This window comes from Crocodylus porosus, unplaced genomic scaffold (assembly GCF_001723895.1).
Source record: "Crocodylus porosus isolate Cpor-Errol unplaced genomic scaffold, CroPor_comp1, whole genome shotgun sequence".
Lineage (NCBI taxonomy): Eukaryota > Metazoa > Chordata > Crocodylia > Crocodylidae > Crocodylus > Crocodylus porosus.
Window position 1 is genome coordinate 104,786,979 of NW_017728931.1, and position 26,186 is coordinate 104,813,164.

Consider the following 26,186-nt stretch of genomic DNA (forward strand, 5'->3'; position numbering starts at 1 on the left):
TCATAGAACCGCAAGGACCACCACTTGCCTAATACCTGCTCATAGAGAAAGGACATCTTACTTCCCATGCACTTGGAAAGCAAGACATCAGAAGGTGGGCCATCCTGATCCTGCAGCAGGTCAGGATACAGCTCATTGTCCCAGAGTTTATGCTTTACCCAGAACAAAAAGGAAATATTAGAAAGCTTAACTCTGTTTCATGCTCTATTTAACATAATATATCATTCATATGCTTACAAGTCTTAGTTTACAAGGGTAGCAAGGAACCCAATAGTGCTCTCCTGGTTTACAAAAGGCAGCTTCTGTGTTCCCATCAGAAAGGAACAAGAGAGGGGCTAGACCAGGGGTGGGCAAAATGTGGCCTGTGGGCTGGATGCTGCCTGCCAGGCCATTCTATCTGACCTGTGGTGCCCCTAAATAATTTAGAAAATTAATATTTATCTGCTCCTGGCTGTCTGTCACGCGGCCCTCAATGGCTTGCCAAAACTCAGTAAGCGGCCCTCTACCTGAAATAATTGCCCATCTCTGGGCTAGACTAAATGACTATTTTACTTCCTCTTCTTTTTCTAGTCAGTGGCTGTTAAACTTTCTCATAATTTGACATGTTTACAACGAGTCAACACTCCTGTTCTTTGAGGGATGCGTGGGTCTAGTGTTTCTTTATTTTAAGCCACCTACATAAGTTAAAGGATGCTGGCTATACCTGCCTTTTCAAGGTCAGTTGGAATTCACCCAAACTGTTGTTTGAAATTCAGTTAAACGCACACGAATTTGAGGCCCAGCAGTTTCCATAAGAGGCTAGATTCTGGCCACTGCTCCATTCAGATACATTGCTAAATCGTCAATAAATACAGCTGAGTAACAAGTGCTTCCTTTTGTGGTGAGTTTGAAAGACAAGACAGAACATAGAAAAATTAGGTCTTGACTTCCCGGTCTCCAACTATACCAGCTTTGGCCCAGCTTTTACAAGCTAACAGGGTCAGACTTTGTCATTGGTTTTATCAAATGCTGTCCTATTTTCAGTGGAAATGCACGAGTAGTGATACTCTCTAGTCAAAGAGTGCAATAGGGAACGCCAGTCCTCCAGGATCCCACAGTGCTTTGCATGCACATGAACACACACACACACACTCCCCGCTGCTCTCCCAACTTCACACACCCTCCCCCCTCTTCTCTCTAGTGCACTGAACTGAAACTGGAACACAAAAACAGCTGAGTATTTCTGAGAGTGGGGAGTGTGGTGTCCTATTTTATGACTTGGGAAGAAATATGGTCACTGTATACCTCAGGTAATTGTACCATGCATTGGCATCTCTCTCCAGATCATTGATGAACTACTACTACCTGAGTGTTGCGGGCACTGTGATGTTAGGTTAGTTACCCTCTGAACTGATGATATCATTTTTTTTTAAAAAGGTCTTTTCCCTCAAGAACCTATGGCATTTTTCAAAAGTGAGCTAGCTTTAGTATCTTGGCCAGATTATTCCTGCCTCTATAATATTTACCTATGCAGATTCAGTTATATACTGTTATATGTACTCTATGTCCACTGCAGGGCTGGACGTGGGCCTGGAAAATATCTAACCCATACCTAGTGGTCAGAGCACTTCACTGGAAAATAGGCCAAATGAATCTCTTCTAGGCACCTAGAACTTGGGACTCCTGCACCCTGAAAAGTGCCCTAACCACTAGACTACTGGACTGTATACAGCATGTGAGGACTCTTCATTCCTCCTCCTTGCTGGTAGCTATGCACACACATTGATTCAGTGTTGCCACAGAGTGAAACAGAATCTGAAATGGTGTAAGTCCCAAAAACTGCAGTTTCATGACCCTGAATATGCTATTTAGGCACATAAAGTAAAATAGGATTGAGCCCTATGTCTCTATCCCATAGCTACTTTAAATGTTTTTAATAAGCAGTTCTTTAAACTGCAAGGGCCTTAGGCAAGACACTATCTTCCAGCTTCTGGTACTGCACCCAAATACACCATTGGTCCTTAACTAGTAACTATCAGCAGGCGTAAAATGATTTTTTTTATTAGAGCTCCATACTGTGCATTTTTAATGCCTCTTGTCTATTATGTATGATACCTTTATGTATATGGTTTGGAGCTTATCAGAGCACATCTTTTCTCTCAGATAAAGCATTGAACTAAATACTTCAGGGAGAAAACAACATACAACAATACCCATTTAAGTTTATGTACTGGCAGTAAAACTGATGGTTTTGTAACTTCCAATTATTAGCAATTTTTCAAATGAGACTCTGGTTGCAAAGTAACCGGATCCATTCCTGGTTTTGTAAGTGATTTGTACACTGTTGATTAGCTGAGATTCAACTGTTGCTTAACGAATAACATACAATCTTGCCTAATCCTTGAAATGAAACCTTTGGTAATGCCAGTTGAAGACAGTGACCTGATGGAAGGCATCCTTCACCTTTCTGAAAAGGTGGTGGAAGTACTTAGCTCATGGAAGTTAACCAAAGGTTAACCAATATGCAGCAGGTAATATTTTTGAAGTCGTGCATTAGGTAAATCCAGTATTTCCTCTAATCCATATGCACCAATTTGTGCAGTATCTTAATCCAGGAACAAGTTTTGGATTTCAAACTGTAGAAAATGTAATCGTTGATCCAAGCTGATTTGCTTGGATTACCAAAGCAATTCTCTGTCCTGCTATTGATCACAACCCCTTTTGATTACCAAGTGTTTTGTATAGGAAACTATGGGAGAACTGAGATCAAGCTAAATTTGGGAAATGTGCAATTTTCCATTTCCCACACAAAATCAGGGCAGTCATTTCTCTCTCTCTCTCCCACCCCCAAGCCCAGTTTTTCCCCTCTCCTTTCAGTATCTGTGTATCAACTGTTAGCTGAAAATGCTCTATATAATCCAACAGAAGGCAATGAAACATTAAAAGCTAAATTCTACTTAGTGTATTCCCAAAAATATCAGTAGGTTGTAAGTCAGTGGAAACTCTGACATAAACACATCAATCATACTGCTGGGGTTGTGGAATCTCTATCCTTGGAGGTTTTTAAGACCCGGCTTGATAAAACTTTGGCTCGGGTGATCTAGCTGGGGCTGGTGCTGTTCTGAGCAGGGCGTTGGCTTGATGACCTCCTGCGGTCCCTTCCAACCCTAACTTTCTACGATTCTATGAATAGGCCATACAAGCTATACAGGCTAAAGCAGTATGCATATTTTGTAACTATAGTTCTAGTCAGTTCACTTATATGTAAAACAGGGTGAATGCCTCATTTTTTCTAATGAATATTCACTCAAATATAAATGGAATTGCTTTGCCTTTTTTCATACCCTTTGGGCCCTGATTCTGTTGCTTTATGAATGCTGTAAAGCACAGAACTGCAGCCTTGGCCTGCAGTCTTCTGACCCTGCAGTAATGTGACAATAGTGGAATCTCAGCTTTAATTAAAAATGAAATCTCTAGCCCTTGTCATTGTAAAGAAAAAAATTAAAATATGACCCAAGTATAACTATTACAGCTGCATCTGCCTGAGTCTGCAGATGTCATGAAACAGTATTTCTCAGAGATATAAACTTCACTATGCATTTCACTGGAGAGACAGTGCCAAGACCCAATGCACTAGGAAGTGGGTTTATGTGCGGAGACTCACAGTAACTACAGAAATACGTGTTGGTTATCCCTTTTGCTGCCATACTTGATTATCAGGGGGAGGAAACCCCAAGATATCACCTGTAAAAGCATAGAGCTTTTACATCCCCCTCCTGGAAGAAGCAAACAGCCACCGCCACTGACTGCACCATGCAAGGACCGTGAAAAGACACTGGCATTTTAAGCACAAGAGCTAAGCCATGGTGGGAACCACATCATGATCTATTTAGGGCCATGGACAACCTTAATTTAACCTTGGTTGATCCTCCTCATACAAACAGAGAGGTGGGAAGGGGCCATAACTACATCATGCTGCCTTCAAGATTTTTTCAGCAATGAATAAGGGTCTTCGTAAAAAAGCCTAAAGTGGAAGCTGTCCTGAGGCTGTTCTAACACACACAAGTGACTGAGTTGTACACAAGGCTTAGAGACAAGACTTGCTGAACAGTGATCAGGAATCTGAGTTTCTTATTCAATAAAAATTCTTTTCAGTAGAATGGTTACCTACTTCACTGAAAGGAGACAGGCGAGTAGACACAGAAGTGGAGGGTGGCTTGGGTTTCTGACTCTCAGTGATGTGCTGTTTTGACTCTGGGTAATCACTGAATCTTTTTTGTGACTCAGTTTTTCCCATCTGTAAAATGAAAACAAAAATTAAATATTACTCTGAGGTCTCTTATTGAAAATCAGTATATAAGGGATAAATACAACTATTACATTAGAAAATATTCAACATACCTATTCCCTCCAAAAATATCTATAAGCAGTTGTTTATACTTGCACAGAATTCCCATTTACTAATAGGAGATGCACATGTATATCAAAGGTAGCATTTGACTTTACAGTTTTAGATGATGCTTTTTCCTTCCAGCTAGTTCAAAAAGTATTAAAACAGATTAGAAGCTGGTGTCACACTCTTCTACTGGGTTCTCACATCACTTGATACAAATGTGCAAAAAAGATAAAGAGATGATGATTCAGTAAACCATTTTCTGCAATAATAAAGATTAAGTCTGAGAGAAGGTTTTTAAAAACCCCCAAATAAATACAATAATAATAATTCAAAAACATACCAGATCTTGGATTTACAGAGAAGTCCATTCAGTCTAGAGTGAGGAATCTATAATCAAACTGGACACTTATAGGAAGGCCCAGTGAAGTTATAAAGTCCTAGTATGTGATAGCTGTAAGCTAGAAACAACTTAATTTACGGGAAATCAGGAGCAGGTGCTTTGGTCTTTGATGCTCTTTGAAGTAACTATTCCTTCCACCCACACAACAGGGATACCAATCTACTGGCGCAGGCAGGTAGAATGAGAGAGGCTGCACTTACATACCAGCACAGTTGAGAGCCACCCCTTGGCAAGTTCTTCACTCCTTGGTTATTTTTTCAGGTTTTTTTTTTTTTAATCTCAACCCTGAAGAATTCGCTCTTCCATCCCTATTTCTCTGTTAATAACAGGCCTGATAGAAATATATTGGCATGACTGGAGAATCTTCTTTCAATATGCCAACAAAAAAATGCCAGCCTTTCTTCCCTGGAAGATTTTGAAACACCCCAGGCAATTGCCAGCATTTTAATTGGTAAAAACATTTAAAAGTTTGACACCTCAAATTAGATCATTTTTACAAAAATGTATCCCACTTCCAAGCAGTTTTAAACCATTTCAAGAGACCTTACAAAAAATCTTTTTTGTATTGTAAATGACCCCAGTCCCAGGTGTTGTTATGAATGTCGTAAAATGTCAGTTCTTAATCTAGTGTGTTCTATGTTCAAAAGCAGGCACCATGGAAGCGGAGATTTGACTGGATTAAGCATTTGCTGAGTTCCCAAAAGCCACAGATTCCAAGGAAACAACAGAGAATTATTTTACTAAGGCACTCTGAAACAAAAGGTGCAAATGCCCTTTATCATACACTTGCTTCAGTGATTTCTTCAAGGAGAAACCAAACAGTCTGAAACACAACACGTTACAGTCCAGCATAGGCATGTAAAGGTAGCTCAGTCTTAACATAACTCATACACACAAGATGTTTACTGCAAAGCTGTCTAATTATCTATGCAGTAAAGTCTCAATGTCTACATGCATGGCCCTATTAGGCTGCAGGAAATTAATTAACTCTGCTGCAGGTTAGTACTTGTAAATGCAAGTACTGTCTTATGGCACAGTTCATTAGCATGCAGCAACACACGTGTAGATGCTAATAGGGCTGGCTAGGACACAGGTGTGTTTCAGTGTGAGGGCTGCCTGCCAGCTAGCCCCACACTGGAATAACCTTATGGGGAATACCCTCTGCAGGATGTTGGGCCAGGTCAGAGCATCCTCAGGCTGGCAGGCTGACCCCCCAGGCATCCTGCCAGCTGAGGCTTCTCTGACTCAGCTTGACGGTCCCAGGTGCACATTCAAATGCAGCACCCTGGAGCAATAAACTGCAATGCAATATGCACCAGACTTTATTGCTCTGTGCTAATTGCACATATAGATGCACCTACAGTGTCTGTCAGTTTTCTGTGCACTACCCTATATTTGCTGCTCAGACTACTACTAGCCTCATGCTTCCAACAGCAATCCTTGCATCTCAGACTTTCTGTTGCATCTCCCAGGTTGTCTAGCCTTCCCCCCCATAGCTGTCTGACAAGGTACTGCTTCTGATCTGTTCCTTCTGCTCTCTCCCAGGTTCTGACTGCCCTAGTTTAGTCTCCATCCACCTCAGATTGTATTGTTCATGCACTGGAAAAAGTATGGGCACTCCACTACCTGATGTCTGAACTGGTTGGTGAGGAAGTAACAAGCATCCTATATGACACTCCACCCAGTGGTGGGCGAGTTTCAGCTGCAATGATTTTTGTCTTCTGCCAGAAGGGATGGGAAGCTATTCAGCTAATGTTTCTTCTTTAACCACATACCTAAATTTCAGACATGTGAGGAAATCCTCTCAAATGCCAGTTTTAAAGTTTTAACTGTTGCCTATTTCTGTAATTACCCTGTATTATATTATACCTCATCAGTAGATGTTAAAATACTTTCTCCCTATGATACAGATGGAGAAACCAAAGCACAGAGAAATGAAATGACTTCCTCAAGGTTACCTGGAAAATTAATGTCAGAGCAGTTAAACCCAGGCCTCTGGAATCCCACTTCGGTGCTCAATATACAAGGTCATACTGCTTCCCCTTTAAATGTATTTAGTGCCTCATGCTCTCTGGCCACTGCTTGTTTTGTAATTAAATATTTATGAAGAAAAATGGTTTCATTTTTTTCATTTTAATCTTCTCCCTGATTTTTAATTTTTTTAAAGACAAAATCATACTCCCATCTCTGCTCATTCTTAACATTTTTCCTTTTTAAACTTTCTTGTATTTTTATTTTTTAAAGAGAAAGTATTTGTTCATATTTTTTTAAAACTATTTTTCCCTGACTCCCATCCCCCAATTCATTTTGTACTTTCTAGGGGTCTGAACTAGTGCTCTCAGGCCCCAGGGAAATCTCTTCTATTGAAGTACTCTTACTCTCCAGATACGCCTAAGAGTTGGAAGAACTCACAAAACAGGCATGTTTTCACAAGTGGAACCAGCATTACACGCTGAATTATGCAACCTGAGTTATGCAACCCAGATTCACCTGCCAAGCCTTCTACTTTACTGACATGAATTTTATTTAGGACAACATATAGTGCATAAACTCAGTGAGGTATAATGCTGGAATTTCCTTATTACCTAGATTGCTGTCAAGGTTATACCTCAAGAGCGAAGTCCTGACCTCACTGAAGTCAATGGTAATATTTTCATTGATTTCCCCTGGGCTGTGACACTTCACTTAATCCAAAAGACAAGGTGGCCACAGCTGAACCAGGATGGAAAGAACTTATGAAATGAACTGTGACTCGGGTAGTATATACTCTTGGCCCATTCCCTCATGTAAGGGAAAGAGTTATACCACATTCAACATCTTTTCCAAGTACAGCAAGTACAGCGCATAAGCCTTCTCTCACATAACCCAGGGTCTCTTCTGAAGTGGTCTTTGTAATTCCTAGACATTTCAATTCTAAAGACTAACTTCCTAGATCATTTCCTGCTCCAGAGCTTTCAACAAGAGGTTCCAAATTCAATACATATTCACACGAGTTCCTTTCCAAAAATAAGTTACTTATATGGCTCAATTGTTTCACTTGCCAGCTAGTTTCTTGGAAAGCAAATGTGTCCTCATTTGACTTTCTTGAGTGGATCAAAGAACACTGTTTGACAATGTTTTATCAACAGTTTGCAGTTTTGTTTGTCTCCTGCTCAGAAGGGTATCATAGAGTTCCCATGCCTGCCACAGACCAGTGTGGAAGATTTCATTTTCCAAATTTTCTGTGGTTCCAAATGCTTCCAGGAACATTTTCAAATGCCACCACCCCCAATTTATTCTCCCTTCTAGGTTCATCTACTCTGAAGGATTCAGATCTCCTTTCTGGAAGAGATATAATTGACTTCTACTAAATAATAAAGCTGTGACACAGAAATGATAGTAAGAAACTGTTCTTTATTTCTTGGCTTATATACATGGGCCAAGGTTACATAAGTCTGGATTCATATAACAGGGAGTCAGCATCTTTCAAGTCCATTGACAACCGTTACACAAATCATAGCAAAATGATCACAAAAACAGAAGTGAAAGTGCTAACCCACTAATTGATTTTGCCTACCGGAATTCAAAATGTTTTTTAAAAATTATAAATTTCAATTTTATAAGTTCAATAAAATGAACTTTGTGTGAAAAGTTTCAACAAAAATTGGTTGATTTGATTTGAATATCACTGTGTTAGGCATTCAGACATCAAACTTGACATGGACTTGAACTTCATTTTCAATGAAGACAAAAGAGTTTTTGTGTAGTTTAGGAATTAGGTCAGTAGTCAGCTTGATTGGAGAGAGGATATAGTACTTATGGTACCTGCATATGCATTCAGTCTGAACAGACTCAGACTTCTAAAGTCCTCTGCATCAGTGATGTTGAAGTGCCTTGGTCCCCTAGGCTGGATCTGTCAGTTGTGGTAACAGGGCAAGTGGTACCAGGGAACTATAGGGTTAACACAGCTGTTTCTCATCCTCCACCATTGATGCGGGTCCCAGTGGGGCTGTGTACAGTGGAATTCAGTGCTAGGCCCTGCTCCTGCACCTGCTCATCCCATCCCTAAAAATCAGTGACCGTTTAGGAGCCCTGTGGGCTATGTGATATAGCTCCATGGGCCAGAACTTTGACACCTCTGATCAGGATCATCATAGGAATGATCAAACTAAAATATTTCACTGGCACAGTGACTTTCTGGTAATGTTATGTCATTTTTCTTCAGGATTATCCCAAACTATTAGCTGGATAGCTAAAAAGGTGGAGAGGTAAGAAGTTTTTCAAAATTAACTTTAAGGGCTTGCCTGCAGTAGAACATTTGGTCATGTTAAAACATGGTGAAGAAGTTTAATATTTCTGCTTTCATTTAACCATTGAGCAGTAATTTACAAGTAGCTGTTTGGTAGTTTCTGCCCCCTCTGGAGTGTAATGTGAATAATGGTGGAGATGATTTCTAAAACAGGCTTCCATTTCATTTCTGCACCTCTACCACTTTTCCTAGCTGTTACTCCACCCACCACATCAAAGTCTCTGCAGAAGTTGCTGCTAACATCTTCATATTTTTGCCTCTTGCCTAATTAGCATCCTTTGCGATATTCCTTATAGTTATGGAAAAACTTAGAAGTTTCAGCATAGACCCTTTATATTCTTTAAAAACAACAAAAGGTCTCAAAGAACTTTAGTGACATCCTTTATATAACAGTAATAATGAACATGCTGGCACTACTTACTGACCTTTTCTGTGGCTGGTGAGATCCATGGCTACTATTAGTTTCAGACCTTTAACTCAAGTAATTATTAACAAATGGGTAATAGACAGCAGAATTATTGTGTTGCCCTTTATTTATTTATTTTTACAAGAAAGATTTCAGTACTCAGATTTGTGTAGTTTTACTAAACTATTCTAACAATGATTTTCCACGTACATGTACTATTAAGTGGAAAGAACCTAAAACTCTCATGCTATTCACAGCAAATGGTTGAGGCACTTTAAAGTAAACCAGTGCTATTCTGTTTGAGGAATTGACAGAGCTAGCCCTTTGGGATCATCAAATCTACTGTTTGTTGTGAGCTGCATGATCATGTGGATACCATAGGTCAAGATCCATAATAAAATTATTGATGTCACCAAGGCCATCCAAATTCCAGGGGAGAAGAACGATGTACAGTCACTTGCATAGGAAAACTGGTTGTTTTCAACACTGAAGCCTTGAATCTAAAAATAAGAAAATGATAGGCAAGCCTAAATGAATTTATATTATATATTCTTACTTGAAGATATACATGTTCATTAAAAAAAACAGTCAGCCAACAAGTTACTGAGTGCCTTAACTGCATTTGATCACAGACTCTTCTTGCATAATGATTTTTCAATTCCTTTCACCTCCCAAGAGCTACAGGTACATGAGAGCTATTCATCTGAGAAGAGGAAAATTATGCTTCCAGTTTCTGAGATTTTAAAGGTAACATTTCAAAGAATACAAACACATCTAGTTCTAAAGCTAGCTGATATAGATTAATTGATTCAGAATGGTCAAGCCCAAACGTTCAAAAATATAAGTCAGGGCGCCCAAAACTATGAGACTGGTTTAAACAACATAAGATGTAAATTTTAAAAATTGAGTCATTTTTTTTTTGCAAATTTGTCATCTGGTGTTTGTGTATGTAGGTACTTGTTTTCCAGCTTTTCCCTAGGAAGATTTAGAAGCTTGCCTTAAAATGAAACCTAATTCCAGAAACTGGATTTAAGGAAAATATTAAATATTACCAGACTTATGACACATGCATACACTGTATATTGCTGTGAACTACCCTCCCCACCATTAAGCAAAAAAACAAGATACATTGTCCCTTATATAATTATCTCAACATATGCAATGCTGCCCATGCCTTTTGCGGCACTTGTGCCAGATTGGCCACCCTACAGTAGTTCATGGAAACAGTGAATAATAAAGACATAATCACTGCAACCCTTTTTGCTGTTTCTATCGTGTGCTTATCCTTCAGAATTACAGACTTGGGACCAGAAAGCAGAGCAGCAGACCGGGCAGAGTAAAGGGATAAGAGTGACACTTTGGGAGGGTACAGGGCTAATTTGCAGCAGAGGGCCTGCCAAAAAAGTTGCCTCCCGCTGAACTATTGCATGATATCCTGGTAGCAACATGTTGTTTGTATTGACAGTGCTAAGTGAACAATGCTGGAGCCGACGCTGTAAAAATAGGTTCCCACAGAGAAAAGTGTTTTTGAGTCCTAGCCAGTCAGAAAGGGCTTTTCCCCTTTTGTTTATTACCCAGTCTGAAGTCCAAATTCACTTGAGATGGTAAGAGTAAAGAGTCCACCAAAGAAATTTGCACTGAAATCTGACTACAGCCCCACCTTCCTGATCCAAAGCCCGCTGAGGAGCTCTGACAGCTGGACCCTATGCATAGACAAAGACTTTGTCATGGACTGATGGTCTGAGCCCTTTGAAACTCTCTTTAGCGCTGAACACATAGTATACCAGTCTGCCAAGTCAAGAAACTGCCTGTTAAGGGGGAACTAGATGAGCATCCTACACTGGAAAAAACCTTTACTGCTATCAACCAGATAAAAAGCAACTAAGCCTCTGGAATTGGTGGAATTCCACCTGAAGCCCTGAAATACAGCAGTCCTGCCCTGCCCTCCAAGCTCCATGAACTCTTTATAGCCTGCTGGGAGCAAGGGAAAATGCCACAAGATCTGCGTGACACTGTAATCATCACCCTTTACAAGAACAAAGGGGACACGTCAGGCTGTTCCAACTACCAAGGGATCACCCTTCTGTCCAACACCAGGAAGATTTGAGCTAGAATCCTCTTCAAGAGGCTGATGCCCGTCATAGTAGAAGAGGTCTTCCCAGAGAGCCAATATGGTTTCAGAGCTAACAGAGGCATGGTAGATATGGTATTTGTGCTCAGACAGATACAGGAAAAGTGCCGGGAGTAGAACAAGGGGCTGTACATCACCTTCACTGACCCTACTGAGGCGTTTGATACCATAAACCAAAATGGTCTCTGGAAGATTCTCGAGAAGCTTGGATGCCCAACTAAATTTCTCACTATGGTCAGGCAACTCCATGACAGTCAGTGTGGACAAGTCAAATACAAAAGCAACCTCTTGTGTCCCTTTCTGACCTCCAGTGGGGTTGAGCAAGGCTGTGCACTCACCCCTACTTTGTTCACCATTTTCTTTTCCATGATGCTGCAGCAAGCATTGGACAATCTTGGGGAAGGTGAGAAAAGTGTCTGCATCTGCTTCCAGGCAGGTGGAAACCTTTTCAACCTCAGACAGCTACAGGCCTACACAAAGACCTTGCAACAACTCATCTGTGAAGTTCTGTTTGCAGATGATTGTGCCCTGGTGGCCCACACCCAACATGATCTGCAGCACACGGCCACTCTTTGGACTTACCAACAGTCTGAGGAATACTGAAGTTCTTTATCAGCCAGCTCCAGCTTTATCAGCCATGCTTATGTACCACCAAAGATGACTATTGAAGGAACTAAGCTAAATGCTGTCAAGCAGCTCACCTACCTGAGGAGTGTCAACTTGTATGACACCATGATTGACAAGAAGGTAGACAACAGATTCTGAAAAGCTAGCAGTGCCTTCAGCAGACTCAGAAACAGGTCTGGAATAGTCACAACCTACGGGATAGACCAAAGCCAAGGTGTACAGAGCTGTTGTTATCTCCACCCTACTGTACAGTGCTGAGTCTTGGGTCTTATATCACCACCATGTACACCTCCTTGAGTGCTTTCATCAGTGCTGCCTCCTCACCATTCTCAAGATCTGCTGGCAGGGCTATGTCACCAGCGTGGGGGTGTTACAAAGAGCTAATACTACCAGTATCGAAGCAATTGTCCTGCAGACTCATCTGTGGTGGGGAGGCCATGTAGCCTGGATGGATGAGAACTGCCTACTAAAGGCCATGCTGTACAGGGAACTGACGATGGGGAAATGCAAAAGAGAGGCCCCACACAAGCACTTCAAGGATACTCTGAAGAGGTCATTTTCTGCCTGTGGTACTGACCACAAATTGTGGGAAACAGGCTACATGCCTGGCAGCTCCAGATCAAAAAGCCAACAGCCTTCTTTGAATGTCAGTGCAGAGCCAGCATCAAGGAGAAGAGGAGTAGGAGGAAAAATACACCTTCATCGAGCAGCAGTCAGCCATACATGTGTAACCACTGCAGCAGGATTTGCTTCTCTGCAATTGGACTGATCAGTCACCAGCAGGCCTGCAATTGGTGTGGGCAGTTATCTGCCTAACATCTTTGTCTGTGAAGAACCACCGAGCAGGAGACCCCTCTGAGTTACAGCTCTTTGCAAACTAGATTGTTGTTAATAACTGCTTGAGTTAAGGGTCTGCAACATAGACTATTGGTGGGTTTTGGACATGGGCGACTGGTGCCCCCCCGACATCAGTCAGTGACTGGGGGCAGGGAGTCCCAATCATGCTGACTGCTGTGGGAGAGGGGGAGGGTCTCCCAGCGATCAATCGCACTCACCAAAATGCTTTTGCTGGCAGCACTCACGGGAGGCAGGGGGTGGGAGCACTGGTGCTCCCGCCTGCCCCCCTGCCTGCTGGCTAAACAGGGAGCGTGGCCTGACAAGGGGCTCACTGATGCTCTCAGGGGGTGCATGTACACCCCTGTGTACCCCCTACACATTGCCACTGGTTTTGTAAGTGTTTGTGCTTAGCAGAGTATTCTCTTGCAAAATAAAATGACAGACCCAATTTGGTCTTAATATCTGTATCTAGATAGACAGATAGATGTCACATTATATGTAAGAACGCAAGGGTGTTTATGCACATGCTTCGGGAGTGGAGGGACCTTTAAGCTAATTAAAACATCTGGAGCATCTCGTGTATCGACATCCCCACGCTGACAAATAGTAGCGGGGCACTTTAACCAAAGTTCATTAAACGAAAATGGCAGAGGGTATGCTTTAACTAAAGTTCATTGAACAATCTTTAGTTAAAGTGCCCCCACTGCCATTTTTTAATGTGGGAACGCTGATACATGAGATGCTGGAGTCTGCTGGAACGCAGTAATTACCACATTCCAGCAGACTCAATTGATTGAGTGTGCTCCAATGTGCTATAATTATAGCACATTGAAGTGGCCTTGCTGCTCATATATAGGTGCCCCTAATGCCTACACTTTAAGCCCATCAGCATGGGAGAGTGCTCCCACATGACCAGATTTAGACCGTTGTTCTAGTTAGAGAATGTGGTAGGGTAGCCACTTTCAAAAATCCAAAGAAAGTTAGAGCTAGCCAACAGGAAAGGAGTTCAGCGTGCCCGAACTCTTGCCCCCCTCAAGAGCTTATGTGTCTGATAGAATCTGTGAAGTTACTCTAATCACTAGTTTGCCAGGCAAAAGGTAGGCCCCACCACTTTTTGTGTATGTCATCGACATAAGTTAGCCATGCTTAGAACATGCCTAACAGGTTGTGTCCCTCCAACAATTTAGGCATATCCCCAGTACAAAATTGGATCACATCAGAGCTTAGGTAGGTAAGGCATCTAGGGGATAAAACTAGCTCACTTCTGAGTGTGCAGAGAAGCCCAGGTTTTAAGGGAATCTTACAGTCCAAAATGGAGGGCAGTCTACTATCATGGAGAAGGGCCAGTTTACATTGCTCTTTAGAACTCAGGTGGCTAAATTCTATTAAAAACCTACTTAGACCTTTCTGACACAAGAATGGTTCTCTCTGAAACACAACAACGGCAAATCCAAGTGCTGGCTAGCGCTGTTCATCATGATCTGCAAAATTAGAGTAGATGAGGATTATTTAAGCCCCATAGAGATGGTAAAGATATTTTGATGGAGCTAGTTGATCTGGACCTTTTTCTATAATTTGAGAGTCTTCCCAATGTTATCCTTGAAGAGAATTTGCAAATACTGATTGATTTTCAGTACATCCACTGATATATTTCTGATTCAAGCAGAATAATAGAAAACAAATATTTTGGTTGGGCAGTCAAGTTTGTACACAGCTTTAGTGAATGCATACATTTTTGCCAGGATCTAAAATTGTTAAGCCACTGTTTAGACATCAGACCCAAACTGGAATGGGAGGCACACAATATGGTCTGAAAGATTATTTGGGAAAAAAAAAGCAGATGATGCTTCATGTAATTTTGGTTCACAGAAACTATTGAGCTTCTGTAAAACAATACCTCTGTGTTCCAATTTTTACAAGAACTCTCTGAGGTATTTAATAGATGGATATGCTTTTACCAGGACAGTTAATTTGCCAGGACTACAGCCAGGAAGACTGAATTTTATTATGTGCAATACAATTGTTCCATATTCAAGTAGGGTTGTGCCTGGCAAACCTTTGAGGTGAAAGCTTTAATTGTACATTCTTAAAATGCCATGTCTACTCTTAGGAAATTGCTGTAGTATATACAGATTCTCGTATTGTTTTTCTGATGTGTTATCATTTCCGTGGGGGTGTTATTGGATCCCAGCTGGGAGATAAGGATGCGACTCCCTGCAGACATGCCTATGTAAAGTTAAAAATACATAATCCCTGTTCTTTATTTTTATGCATATAAAAGTCTTTTGATAAGGATTCCAGCCCTCTGTAGGCTTTAATTCTAGAGCACAGACTAATATCATTTCTATAAGTGAGGTTACGCTGTATTTACTGTTTATTTTTAAAATTGAATTATATTGTCTATATTTTGAATGGAATTCTCTCATCATTTGACCTTTAACAAAACCTTTAAGGAAAAAGTATTATGTTGATTGTGGAGGGTTAGCCTCAAGGGCGGCATACAATTAGTACGGTTTGAAATATTTTAGCCCTAAAAAATCTTAAGATTCCTGTTCCCAGGGTTTGGGGCTGGTATTTGGAACAAAGGGTCTACAAACCAACATGATGTACACTAAAGAAACAAGGAGATGTCTAAGGGTAGCTCTTAAGAAGAAACTTTTCATTTCACAGATTACGCTGTAATGGAGCTGTAATGGTGTAAAGCAACCAAAAAAGGCTAGAACAGTCATTCCTTTGACTGATCCTGGCACTATTGGTATTTATGATTGGTAGTGTTGAAGGCTCTGACTTCCTTCAGTAATGATCAGATTCTGGGCTATACCCTTGTCTGCAGTCATCACTCATTTCCTCTACATCTCTGCTTCCCCTGTCTCTTGCTGTGGAGCTTGGGGCTAAGTATAGACAGTTAAAAGGCTTGAGGCTGAATCGATTCTATCTTTTCAGGTTGGTTTAAGCTGCGTGGATGGAACAGATAAACAAGTGAAGAGACGTTAACTTTTGTTTCCAGAAATGCAGCCATGAGCCTGCAATAGCCCAGGCCAGAAGCCAGGGGGAGCTAGAGCACACCTCTATCTTCTGCTGGAGCAGACAGTTTCAATCTGGAGGATATATGGGATAGAAGCTCAATAAACTGACTTAACCCAAATCAGTTAAGTCTGATACTACATCCACCCAGGTTTATCTTCAATCAGCTTCGGCCATTTTGAAAGTGGTTTATGTGCACCAAACTTCTGTTATGTTACAGATTTGAACCAGTTTCCACTTATACCAGTTTCTATGCAATTTCTGTCCCTAGCCTGGGAGTTCTCAACCCTTGTATATATCATATACACATACATATACACATAAACCAATAGATCCTCCAAACTCCAAGTGAATTCACAGAGTAGTTAGAGAAGCACTGGCTGGTCCAGACAAACAGTTGCTCCAAAGGCAATAAAAACTATAATAATAACTACAAGCTGAAAGAAATGAAGAGGCAAAACTCAGTAGTGACTGTTTTTTCTGAGGGTGGTACAACAGAAGGGATTGCATCATAACCTTTCAAGCTGTTTTTTGAGGGTTAGGACAGGATATAAGAAAATAGTCTTCCCCAAGTGGTACTTAGAGCAGCAAGAACTGCTGCATAAGTAAAGGAGGGAGAACAGTCCATGCATAGGTCTTCTTGGCACCATCCTTAATTTGGATTCCAATAACAGAAAGTTAACAACAGACAAACAATGCCTCTTTCTCAGCTCTGAGGAGGAAACAGCTTGAGGCTTGTGTAGAAATTCTGGGAAAAGACAAGTGACAAGTGGATTCTTCCATTTTCCTGAACTTTAGTGCTATCAAAGCGCATTACACACTTCGAACCTTTCATTGTCCACTGTCTGTTTGGACAAAGATTTCTTCAGGGTTTTCTGACCAACAGCATCATGAGTGACCCTAAATACTAAATTAGGTGCCACCTGCTTTCCAGCAACATGCTCCAGCTTTCCAGGCACTGGAGTCAAAGTTTCTGACTGGAGAGAAAGAAAAGCTGTGTGTGTGTGTTTGTATTTAAAAAGCTGACTGTAAAGTAAATGAACAGAGTGGACTTGCTGCTGTTTCTGGTGCCAAAGACATTTCTATTCACTAATAACAAGAGGATTACCATTCCATACTTCACTCACTCCCCATCTCCTGTGTTGTCTAATGTTTTTTATATTGTGCCTTCATTTAGGTTCCAGAATGAAAGCAGAGAGCAAAAGCCCCGCCACAATCCCTAAGTTGCAGAAGCTGGAGACATATAAGAATCAACAGGGAGCAATCTTAGCAGCAATACTTTTCCCATGAGCTTTCCAACAATGAGGTTCAGTCCAACTATGGACCGAGATCTGTTGAGATTCAGGTACAGATAGCCAAACCCTGAATTCTAACAGAGTTTTAGAATCCAGGTATCACGGAGTCAGCTCAGCTTTTATACATATAATAGAGTTTGGAGTTATCCCTTGCATTTGAATGTTCTTTTGGAAGAATCTACTCAATTTTATAGAGTTTTAAACATGCTTTTAGGGTATAAATGTAAATATACTCATAAGAAAACACCATACTCAAAATAAAGCATTGTTTTTGCATGCCTGGCATAAGTACACAGTAGTAATGCCTTATAAGAACAGGAAATTTGTACCTCATTTGCATGAAGAAAAAGAGGAAACTGATTTCCCTCTGTGAACATATGAACTGCAGCTATACCTCCAGTGATGTCAAAGGCAAACCTCCCATTAATTTCAATAGGAACAGTACTGGGCTTTTGATCTATGGCATTATACAACAGAACTCACCATGAGTTCAGATATTCTGTACTGCTGAAAAACACAGTCATACTAAGCTGTACTTTCCTGGATAAACAAAGTGCAAAGAAATCAAATAAAAACAAAGAAAGCAGCATTAAGCTACCCATAAAAACAACCACCTAAGAGGTCCATGTTTCCAATAGCAGCCCAGTTCAGTAAACAGGCAAAGGAACTACTTAGTATTTCTTTGGCTGATTAAATATATTAACGTTTGTTGTTTTATTTTCCTCTTTTTGTGGTCAACGTTATAGGGTTTTGTTGTTCACAGTTGTGCTTTCATGTTCTTATTGTTCAGATATTGCCTTTTCCTTTACCCCTTATTGAATAGCACCCACAGGGGAGGGGACAGCTTTCTTTTAACTTTCCCTTAGGGTTGAACTTAAAGTAGGGGCATTATGAATGTATCCTGTTGAGTATCTACTATAGCAAGTAATGGTTCTTGGAATGGCCTCTGAAATGGCAATGTGTACTCACTTGAAACTCAGAAATGAAAACGTCCCAGCTCTTTGCTTCATTGTTGGATGGAATCAGATTTACACCGTAGAGATTGCTTGTTCCCACCAACTGACAATGAAATGAATACTCTGCAGGAGCAGAGATGACAGAGACGTTAAACCTAGCAACCCTTCTGTTGTCCTGTACAATTTCAACAGTCTCTAAAGTAAACCAGTTTCGAGCAGAGGCTGCAAAGAACTTCTTGGTCATTAGAAATCTAGAGAGAGAAAGAAAAAAGAACTAAGTATAGAATCAAATTGACATAGGAAAGAGTTGTAATAATCAGTGAAATAACCAATGGCAGATGGGATAAATCATCACGAGCTGTTTTACTTATCATTTAGAATTTCCCCCCACAGGAGTATTCAAAACAAAGTGACTTTTAAATCTAATTATGCTACTGATTAAACTTTCATATAATAACCCCTATTTGTCTAATTTGCAACAGGCCAGCAGCATATATATTGTATTTTATTCTGCATTGGTCTGCTCTAATGCAATTTTTCATCAGTAGTGAGATACTATCTGTAGGTTTATACAGTAAAAGCTCTGTTATCTGGCATCCATTGGGAATGGGGGATGCCAGTTAATCAAATATGCTGCGTCCAGTGCACCAGGGCTTTCACTCCCTGGCGTCAGTGTGCCAGGGAACAGGGTAGGGGGCAGGGAAGTCAGCTTGACTTCAATACCTAAGAACCTACCACAGCAAATTAAAAAAAATTCAGCTTGAACTATCCAAACACTTTGGAACATTGGGAAAAAGGGACAAGTTCTGCCTTTTTGTTTTCAAAAGCTGAGAAGAAGAACTCGGCTCGAGGCAGTAAAACCAGAAGCGGGACTTCCAGTTTCTCTTTTGCACATCCCTCGGAAGGAAGATTTGTATTGACAGATGCCTGTTAGTGGAGCATTCCAGATGGTGAAGTGCCGGATAACACTGCTTTTGCTGTACTATTATTCAATAAAAATTTTATGGGATTTTAAAAGTATTTTATATACATATACACATATGCGCATACACACACACACAAATGTATACATACACACACACATAAGAATAACTTGATAACTTTTGGTTTATTCTTGCAAGTGTTCCTTGGTTCAAGTCTTTCAGTGGTCATTTTTATAGGCAAATATCTAATTTTATACCTGCAGGTACATGCCTTTCTCTTATGTGTGTGTGCATGTATGTGTACTTTTCCATCATCCCAATATAAGATCTTGTAAAATATTTTTAACATTTAAAAAAATTGAGAAAAAAAATGATCAGGCATTATTGCTTCAGTGGGCTCAGATCCTATTACAATTACTTTACTCAGCTTTATTTAGCTATTCCCATATTCTTATATTAAATATATCTTCTGTGTCAACTTAGAAAACTGAAGAGTACATATTTTCTACTTATTATATACTGATCAGTACTTTAATCCTACTTGGTTTACTTTTTTTAGCCTGGCGCTTGCTACAGTATTTTTCAGTACTGTACAGCAGTATAAAATCTGAGGGGCCAATCTATAGTAGTTAAGAGTGGCTACACATATGGATAGTCTAAGCTGTCTTCCCACCTGTGAGTTGTAAACATTTTAGGGTCTAGGATGTTGTTCTGATGCAGCACATCTGTATATATATATATATATTTAAAAATAAATAAGCCAATAATGACTAGGGCTGTGCAAAGCGTCAGTAGCTGATTTGATATGGAGGCTCTGCCCTGGTGCCACTTGCCCAGCCAGGGTAGTGGGGCAGGGTGTGGGTGTGGCTCAATCTGGTGGAAGGGGGCAAGCAGCAGCATGGCATAGCCCCCGCTCCCAGTGCTGCCGCACCCGCATCCCACCCCCTTCTTCCCCACAAGTGGTGGCAGGGCAGAGCCCCCGCCCACAGCTCTGATGCAGACATGGCAGCACTGGGAGTGGGGACTATGCCCTGCTGCCACCTGGAATGAGCCACACCTGCACCACACCTCCCTCTGCGCTGGCTGGGCAAGCGGCAGCAGGGCATAGCCCCTGCAGCTCCTCCTGCCAGGGCAGAGGCGGGCACAACTGGAGGAGATGCAGGAGAAGCCCCCATAGCTGCCCTGCCCAGACCCAACCCCTGCCTGGCCAGCCTCCCAGCACTTAAAAACAAAAAGAAAAAGATAAAAAAGCCCCATGCTCACTGGCTCCAGTAGCAGTGACGGGGGACGCTGGGCACTCTGGGTGCTCATGGCAGAGCCCTCCCATGCAGTATGGGGCAGTGGGGGGGCAGCAGGGATCATCTCCCCCTGCCTGGCACCTGCATGGCAGCTGCCCCATGGCACGGGTGCAGCGCAGCTCAGCAGGGCACCGTGTGCTGGCTGAGGGCTGGGGTGGCTCCATGTGATAGCCAGAGCCTGGCAGCACTCAGCCGTAGTGGCCCCAGCTCCCAGACAGCGTGCAGCGCCTTACTGAGCTTCGTTGCACCTGCACCATGGGGCAGCTGCTGTGCAGGTGCCAGGCAGGGGGGTGATCCCCAGTAGCCCCCACTGCCCTGCACTGGCTGGGGGTGCTCTCCCATGAGCCCTCAGAGGCTCCAGTCACTGCTTCTGCAGCCAGTGAGTGCAGGGTTATTTCTTTTTCTTTTAAAGCTCCGCACTCACTGGTTGCAGCAGTGGTGATTGGGGCACTCATGGCAGAGTGCCTCCATGCTGCACAAGGCAGTGGGGGGAAGCAGGGATTCCCCCCCACCAGGGACCCATGTAGCAACTGCCCCATGGCGCAGGTGCAGCATGGCTTGGCAGGGTGCTGTGATATGTCTGGGAACTGGGGCAGCTCCACCTCAGCTGGAGCCCGGCAGCACTCAGCCTCAGTGGCCCCAGCTCCCAGACAGCGCACAACGCTCTTCAGAGCTGCGCTGCACCCGCTATGGGGCAGCTGCCACAGGGGTGCCAGGTGGGGGAGGGGTGATCCCCACTTCCTCCCACTGCCCCATGCTGCATGGGGGGGGGCTCTGCCATGAACACCCACAGGCCCCACTCACTGCTCCTGCAGATAGTGAGTGCGGGGCTTTTTTTTCTTCTTTTTTTTAAATGCTGGGACTAGGTTGGGGCTGTGAAGGAGCTGCAGGAGAACCTGCAGCCACTCGGTTGTGCCTGCCTCTCCCCAACTGATCCGAATCGCCAAATCTCTCTGAATCAGCACCAAATCTTCCAAAGCAGATTCAGCCGAATCCAAATTGAATACTTCCCTATTTGCACAGGCATAATAGTAACTGCATGTTGGGCCTCCTCTCTCTATTTAAAATGGCCCATGTCAGTTCAGTGACATGCATCATCCAGCAGAGCCCAGAATTCGCTCTGCATAGGTGGAGTTCCCTCAGGAGAGTCATGTGACACTTGGCAGGTGGACTGAACGGGGGACACTGAGAACCTTTTTCTATATCCGTGTGAAGTGACTCACCACACAGCCATTATTAGTATATATATTGTGAGTTGCTAGAAACCCTACTCATGGACAAGAGCTCCTGGACAAGAGCAGGTACTGTAGAGATACAAGAACACTGCTTACACCGCACGAAACTAATCACTAATCAACAGATCAACAGTCAGACTAGAACTTGGAAACCCTGAGCATTTATACACGTGCTCCGGGAGTTGGGAAGGGGGGCAGCTTTAATTAGTGCCCCTCCAATTAAAGTACCTGAAGCATCTCTTTTACTAAAGCTCGTCAGACAGGTTTTAGTTAAAGTGCCCCCACCACCATTTTGAAGTGTGGGGATGCTGATACATGAGATGCCGGAGGCTGCTGGAGCATGGTAATTAACTGAGTCTGTAATTACAGCACATCAGAGTAGCCTCGCTGCTCATGTATAGGCACCCCCCCAATATTTCTGAAGTAAAAACTTTCAGCAAAACATGCAAGTTCATCAAAACACAGTTCCTGATTTCTTGTTCCGTTCAATTACCAAGAGCCAAATAAGAGTATTAAACAAGAAAATACTATGTGATTGACTGGGCTATTGAGACATGAAATAGTGCTAGGTGGTAAAGTGCCCAGAACACTCAATATCTGCCCAAGGTTCAGCATACTATCTTCACAACCCAAAAATGGACACCCAATTCTGCTGGCCCATGTAGGAGGAGACTGCAGTCACAGCTTTGCCTGCTTTATCTTCCCAGTACCATAAGATAATACATAACCCTATGGAAATAGCAAAGGAATACTCTGTCTGGGCCTAAGGACTGCAATTTTGTTTGACGATTGTACAGGCTGAGCCTAAGGAGAAGGAAAACTTTTAATTCCTCTCTTAAACTTGCACTTGCTTCAGGTGTAAATAGAATGTAGCCCCAGTAGAGGACTCAATTGAACAACCAAATTAATTTAAATGAAGCAGAATGGAGAGAGAAGGTGGAAGGGATGTTGCACATTAGCTGTTGATGAGGCACTCAGAAAATTACACTGTTAGTACAACCAAGGTGAACAAACAGATAGTGCTGCTGAATGGCAGATGACAGTTAACAACAATGCATTCTGATTAATGTACTGTTATTTCATTGCCATTACACTTAAGTGCCTGAAAAGAGATTATGACTGTTCATACACTTTAAGACACAATCAGGAATCTTAAAAGTAATCACTTTTGAAATAGTGAGGGTTTTAAATAGAAGCAAGAACACGTGACTGCCTACACTGAAACAAACCCACCTTGCCACCAGCGAGGACGACCATATAGCAGGCCCTTGAATGTCCAACTAATTCTAACCTTTGTCCTCTATCAGGTTACTGTAGGCTATGCTGGAACACTGATCAATAATATATACTGGTCACACAACGGCTTTGCCAGAGTAGGCCTGACCAGCAAACCTGACCATGCATGAACTCCTTACATATGCAAAACTTGTCATGTGGGCCAGATGTGGACTCCTGCCAGAAGATAGGAGGGGGAGATAGCAGTACAAAGTGTAGGACTGCCCAGTATCAAGCTGATAAGGCTGGAATGAAAACACCCAGAACAGGATGTGAAACAAGAGCATAGTACAGGATGGTTTAAGATATTCAAAATACAGGCAGAATGTAATACATAATTTGTTTTGACCACTTTATAAAAGAAATGGAAAGTGTGGGAATTTTGTATTGGCCTAGGGGGGCCCTATGTAGTGTTGTGCCAGGACCTGGTCATGGACATACATGCGTTAACACCTTGTCTGTCAGATCACAAGAGTGGTAAGGCCATCCTTTGTTGACAATAAACCGGGCTGAGGCTTTGGCACTGAACTGAGCCTGTGGTAATTTTTTAAGACAAGACTGGTGTTGGGATCTCCTGGCTTCAACTTTTGCCTGCACTGCAGCTCCTAAGACTACAACACTGACAACACATCAATAACAGCCATATAAGACAACAACAACAATGACATTTACCATAAATCTTTCTTCTTGAAGTCCCTTGAAGATCCACAGCTTAATACCCCAGTTCTTTCCATATTTTTGAACAGCAACAGAAGTTAATACTTTCTGAACAGTAACAGAAGTTAATATCATGGACAGCAACAGAAGTTAATACTTTGCCTTCTGGTGATAGATAAAAGAATTGTTCATAGTGGAAGGCTGTGACAGCTTGTAACTCTTGATTCAGGGATTCCATTAACACTGGAATCAAACAAGCTTTAAAGTATAGCTGTGCTGGGAAAGTGACACTAAGTACAAGGGCTTCTCTTCATTTTTGTGCCTCTGATTTCAGATCAAGCTTCTTTAGGTTAAATCTTTTCTAATGGACAATCTCAGAAACTCATTCTAGGATCTAAGCATCACACTGGATTCTTTTCTTTTTCTGCATTATAAACTGCAAGAAGAGTTCTGCAGGTCAAATTATGTCCTCATTCAACACTGTGAAGCTCTCTTCATCCCTCATTGTCTTTATACCGTTTGGAATTTAGTGAATAATTATGTGAATAATGCACAAGAAGGATGAGAGTGGAGCCTGTGCTGTCTCTGCTGGGCTAAAAGTGGAGAATCTAGCAAAAATGTGTCAGTGAAGTGAGCAGGTACAGTTCTGAATACATGCAGGGAGCAAAATTTGTGGAAACAGCGGACTCCATTTCATGTGGTGTCTTCAGAATAGGAACACATCTTAAAATGTAAATGTCACTCTCCAAAAACAGAGAGACAGACAGAAAGAAAACATCCTTTTCCACAGAACTCATCCATTTCTTCATATAAGACCAGGGTTTCTCTCTTCTGCAAGAGCAATACTACTTTTCTTGCCCAAACAAACAAACCCAGGCAATCCCCTGTCATTTTTGTGGATACTGAAGTATAAAGGGCTTTATGAAATTCTCTAAAATCTTTGTTGATTATCCCTTCATCACTTGTAGTTCTGCCTGAGGCTGTTCAGATGGAAGGTATCAACATTTTATTATATTGCTATAGGGTTTTCTGAGCCATTTCCCCACTGCATTAATAGCTCTGCAGTGGAAAAGGATGTAAGCTTTGTAGTTTAATACCCTTTCCAGTTTATCCTGCATTCCCATACCTTTGATGGGATTGGTTATTTTGTTTATGAGTTGCTATTTAGGCTTTTCAATTCAGTTTTCAGTGATTTAGTATCTCTGTCCAAATCCTTCCTCTCCATATAGTATTGTATAGATCATTTCAAACCTTACATCCCAAACTAATTCCAAGTCAGCTATGCTTATATTTATATCACTGTAGTTTTCAGTCCAAATTTTGTACTTTTATATTTTTGTGCAACTCTTCCTCACTTCGCTGGGAACTACTCAGACACCTGTAGGGTAAAATTTAGTTTGATCTTCTATAGTGTCCTTTTGGACACAGGTGGAACTAGTCTGTGCTCCCAAGGTACTTCAAGAGAGGAGTAAATCAGGTGGGACTTGGATAGATGGGTAGAGGCCAATAGCTCAGCTACTCTTGACAGCTCTTGGAGCCTCTTTGCAGAAGTTCTATATGCTTGCAGCGCCACAGCATGGGTTGGGTGTTTGCCTGATATCTGCAGCTTTTCATTGTTTCTAACATATGAAGGGGGTGAGGGGTAGGTAGTACAAAGATATGGGGTTTTGCTACCTTGTAGTGAACTAGCATGAAAGATTCATATAGGCATGCTGTGTTCTCCATGGACAAGAGAACATATCTATATGAATCTTTTTTGACAGCTCTCAGAGCCTTTTTTGTACCAGGGCACATTTGTAAACATCGATTGCCAGTCCCAACCCAGTGTCCCTCACTCCTAACCAGTAGGTGAGGCAGGGAGTGCATGTGTGGGGCATGGGAGGCCCCAAGCACTCCTGTGCAGGTTGGAACTATGCCAACCTAGAAGAGAAAAGCCATGGCTTCTCCTTTAAAGGAGAATCCATTTTTAAAGTTTGTTCACAACTCTTTCATATATTCTTGTGACCCACTTCTGGGTTGCAACCCACAGGTTGAGAAACACTGTTTTAGAGGACTGTAAACTTGAAATGTAAACAAAAACTGCAAATCAGAGGGCCTAGACACAAGACACTGAGGCTGGGAATAGAAGCTGCATTTGTTCTGGGATAAACTGTGCCTGTATTTGTCCTGGAACAGAAAGATCCCAGGATTGGTGTGTATAGACACTGCCCTCCCAATCAGGGTTTAGTGGGCAGCTGACTGCACTGTTGCTTTTCTGCCATTGATTCAATGATGCAGTCCCAGGACAGATGCATTTTGCAATGCCCTTTAACAACTTTTTGGGGTTTGTCCTGGGATAATGGACATTTGAATAATTGCACTGAGGTTTGTAGCCTAACACAAGTGTAACTGATATCAGTTTGGTGCATCAATATTATTTACACCTGTGCCAGGAGTGGAGGACAACTAATTCTCTGAGA

General features: G+C 41.9%; 2 protein-coding genes across 3 annotated transcripts in view; both read right to left on the reverse strand.

The window, feature by feature from the left end:
- SLC13A1 (solute carrier family 13 member 1) overlaps positions 1-4,248 on the reverse strand; it is a 94,477-nt gene extending 90,229 nt beyond the window's left edge. Inside the window, exon 1 of one of the 2 annotated variants that reach the window (XM_019543446.1) lies at positions 4,151-4,248. The gene's annotated coding sequence lies outside the window, so the exon portion shown is untranslated. The remainder of the gene's footprint in view (positions 1-4,150) is intronic. The other variant, XM_019543447.1, reaches the window with a different exon arrangement.
- A 3,900-nt stretch (positions 4,249-8,148) lies between these two features.
- Positions 8,149-26,186, reverse strand: part of ATP6AP1 (ATPase H+ transporting accessory protein 1) — a 93,319-nt gene continuing 75,281 nt past the window's right edge. Inside the window, exons 9-10 of the mRNA XM_019543448.1 lie at positions 18,353-18,590; positions 8,149-9,969 (exon numbers count right to left, since the gene is read on the reverse strand). Of these exons, the coding sequence (XP_019398993.1) occupies positions 9,760-9,969; positions 18,353-18,590 (448 nt within the window). The 3' untranslated portion in view covers positions 8,149-9,759. The remainder of the gene's footprint in view (positions 9,970-18,352; positions 18,591-26,186) is intronic.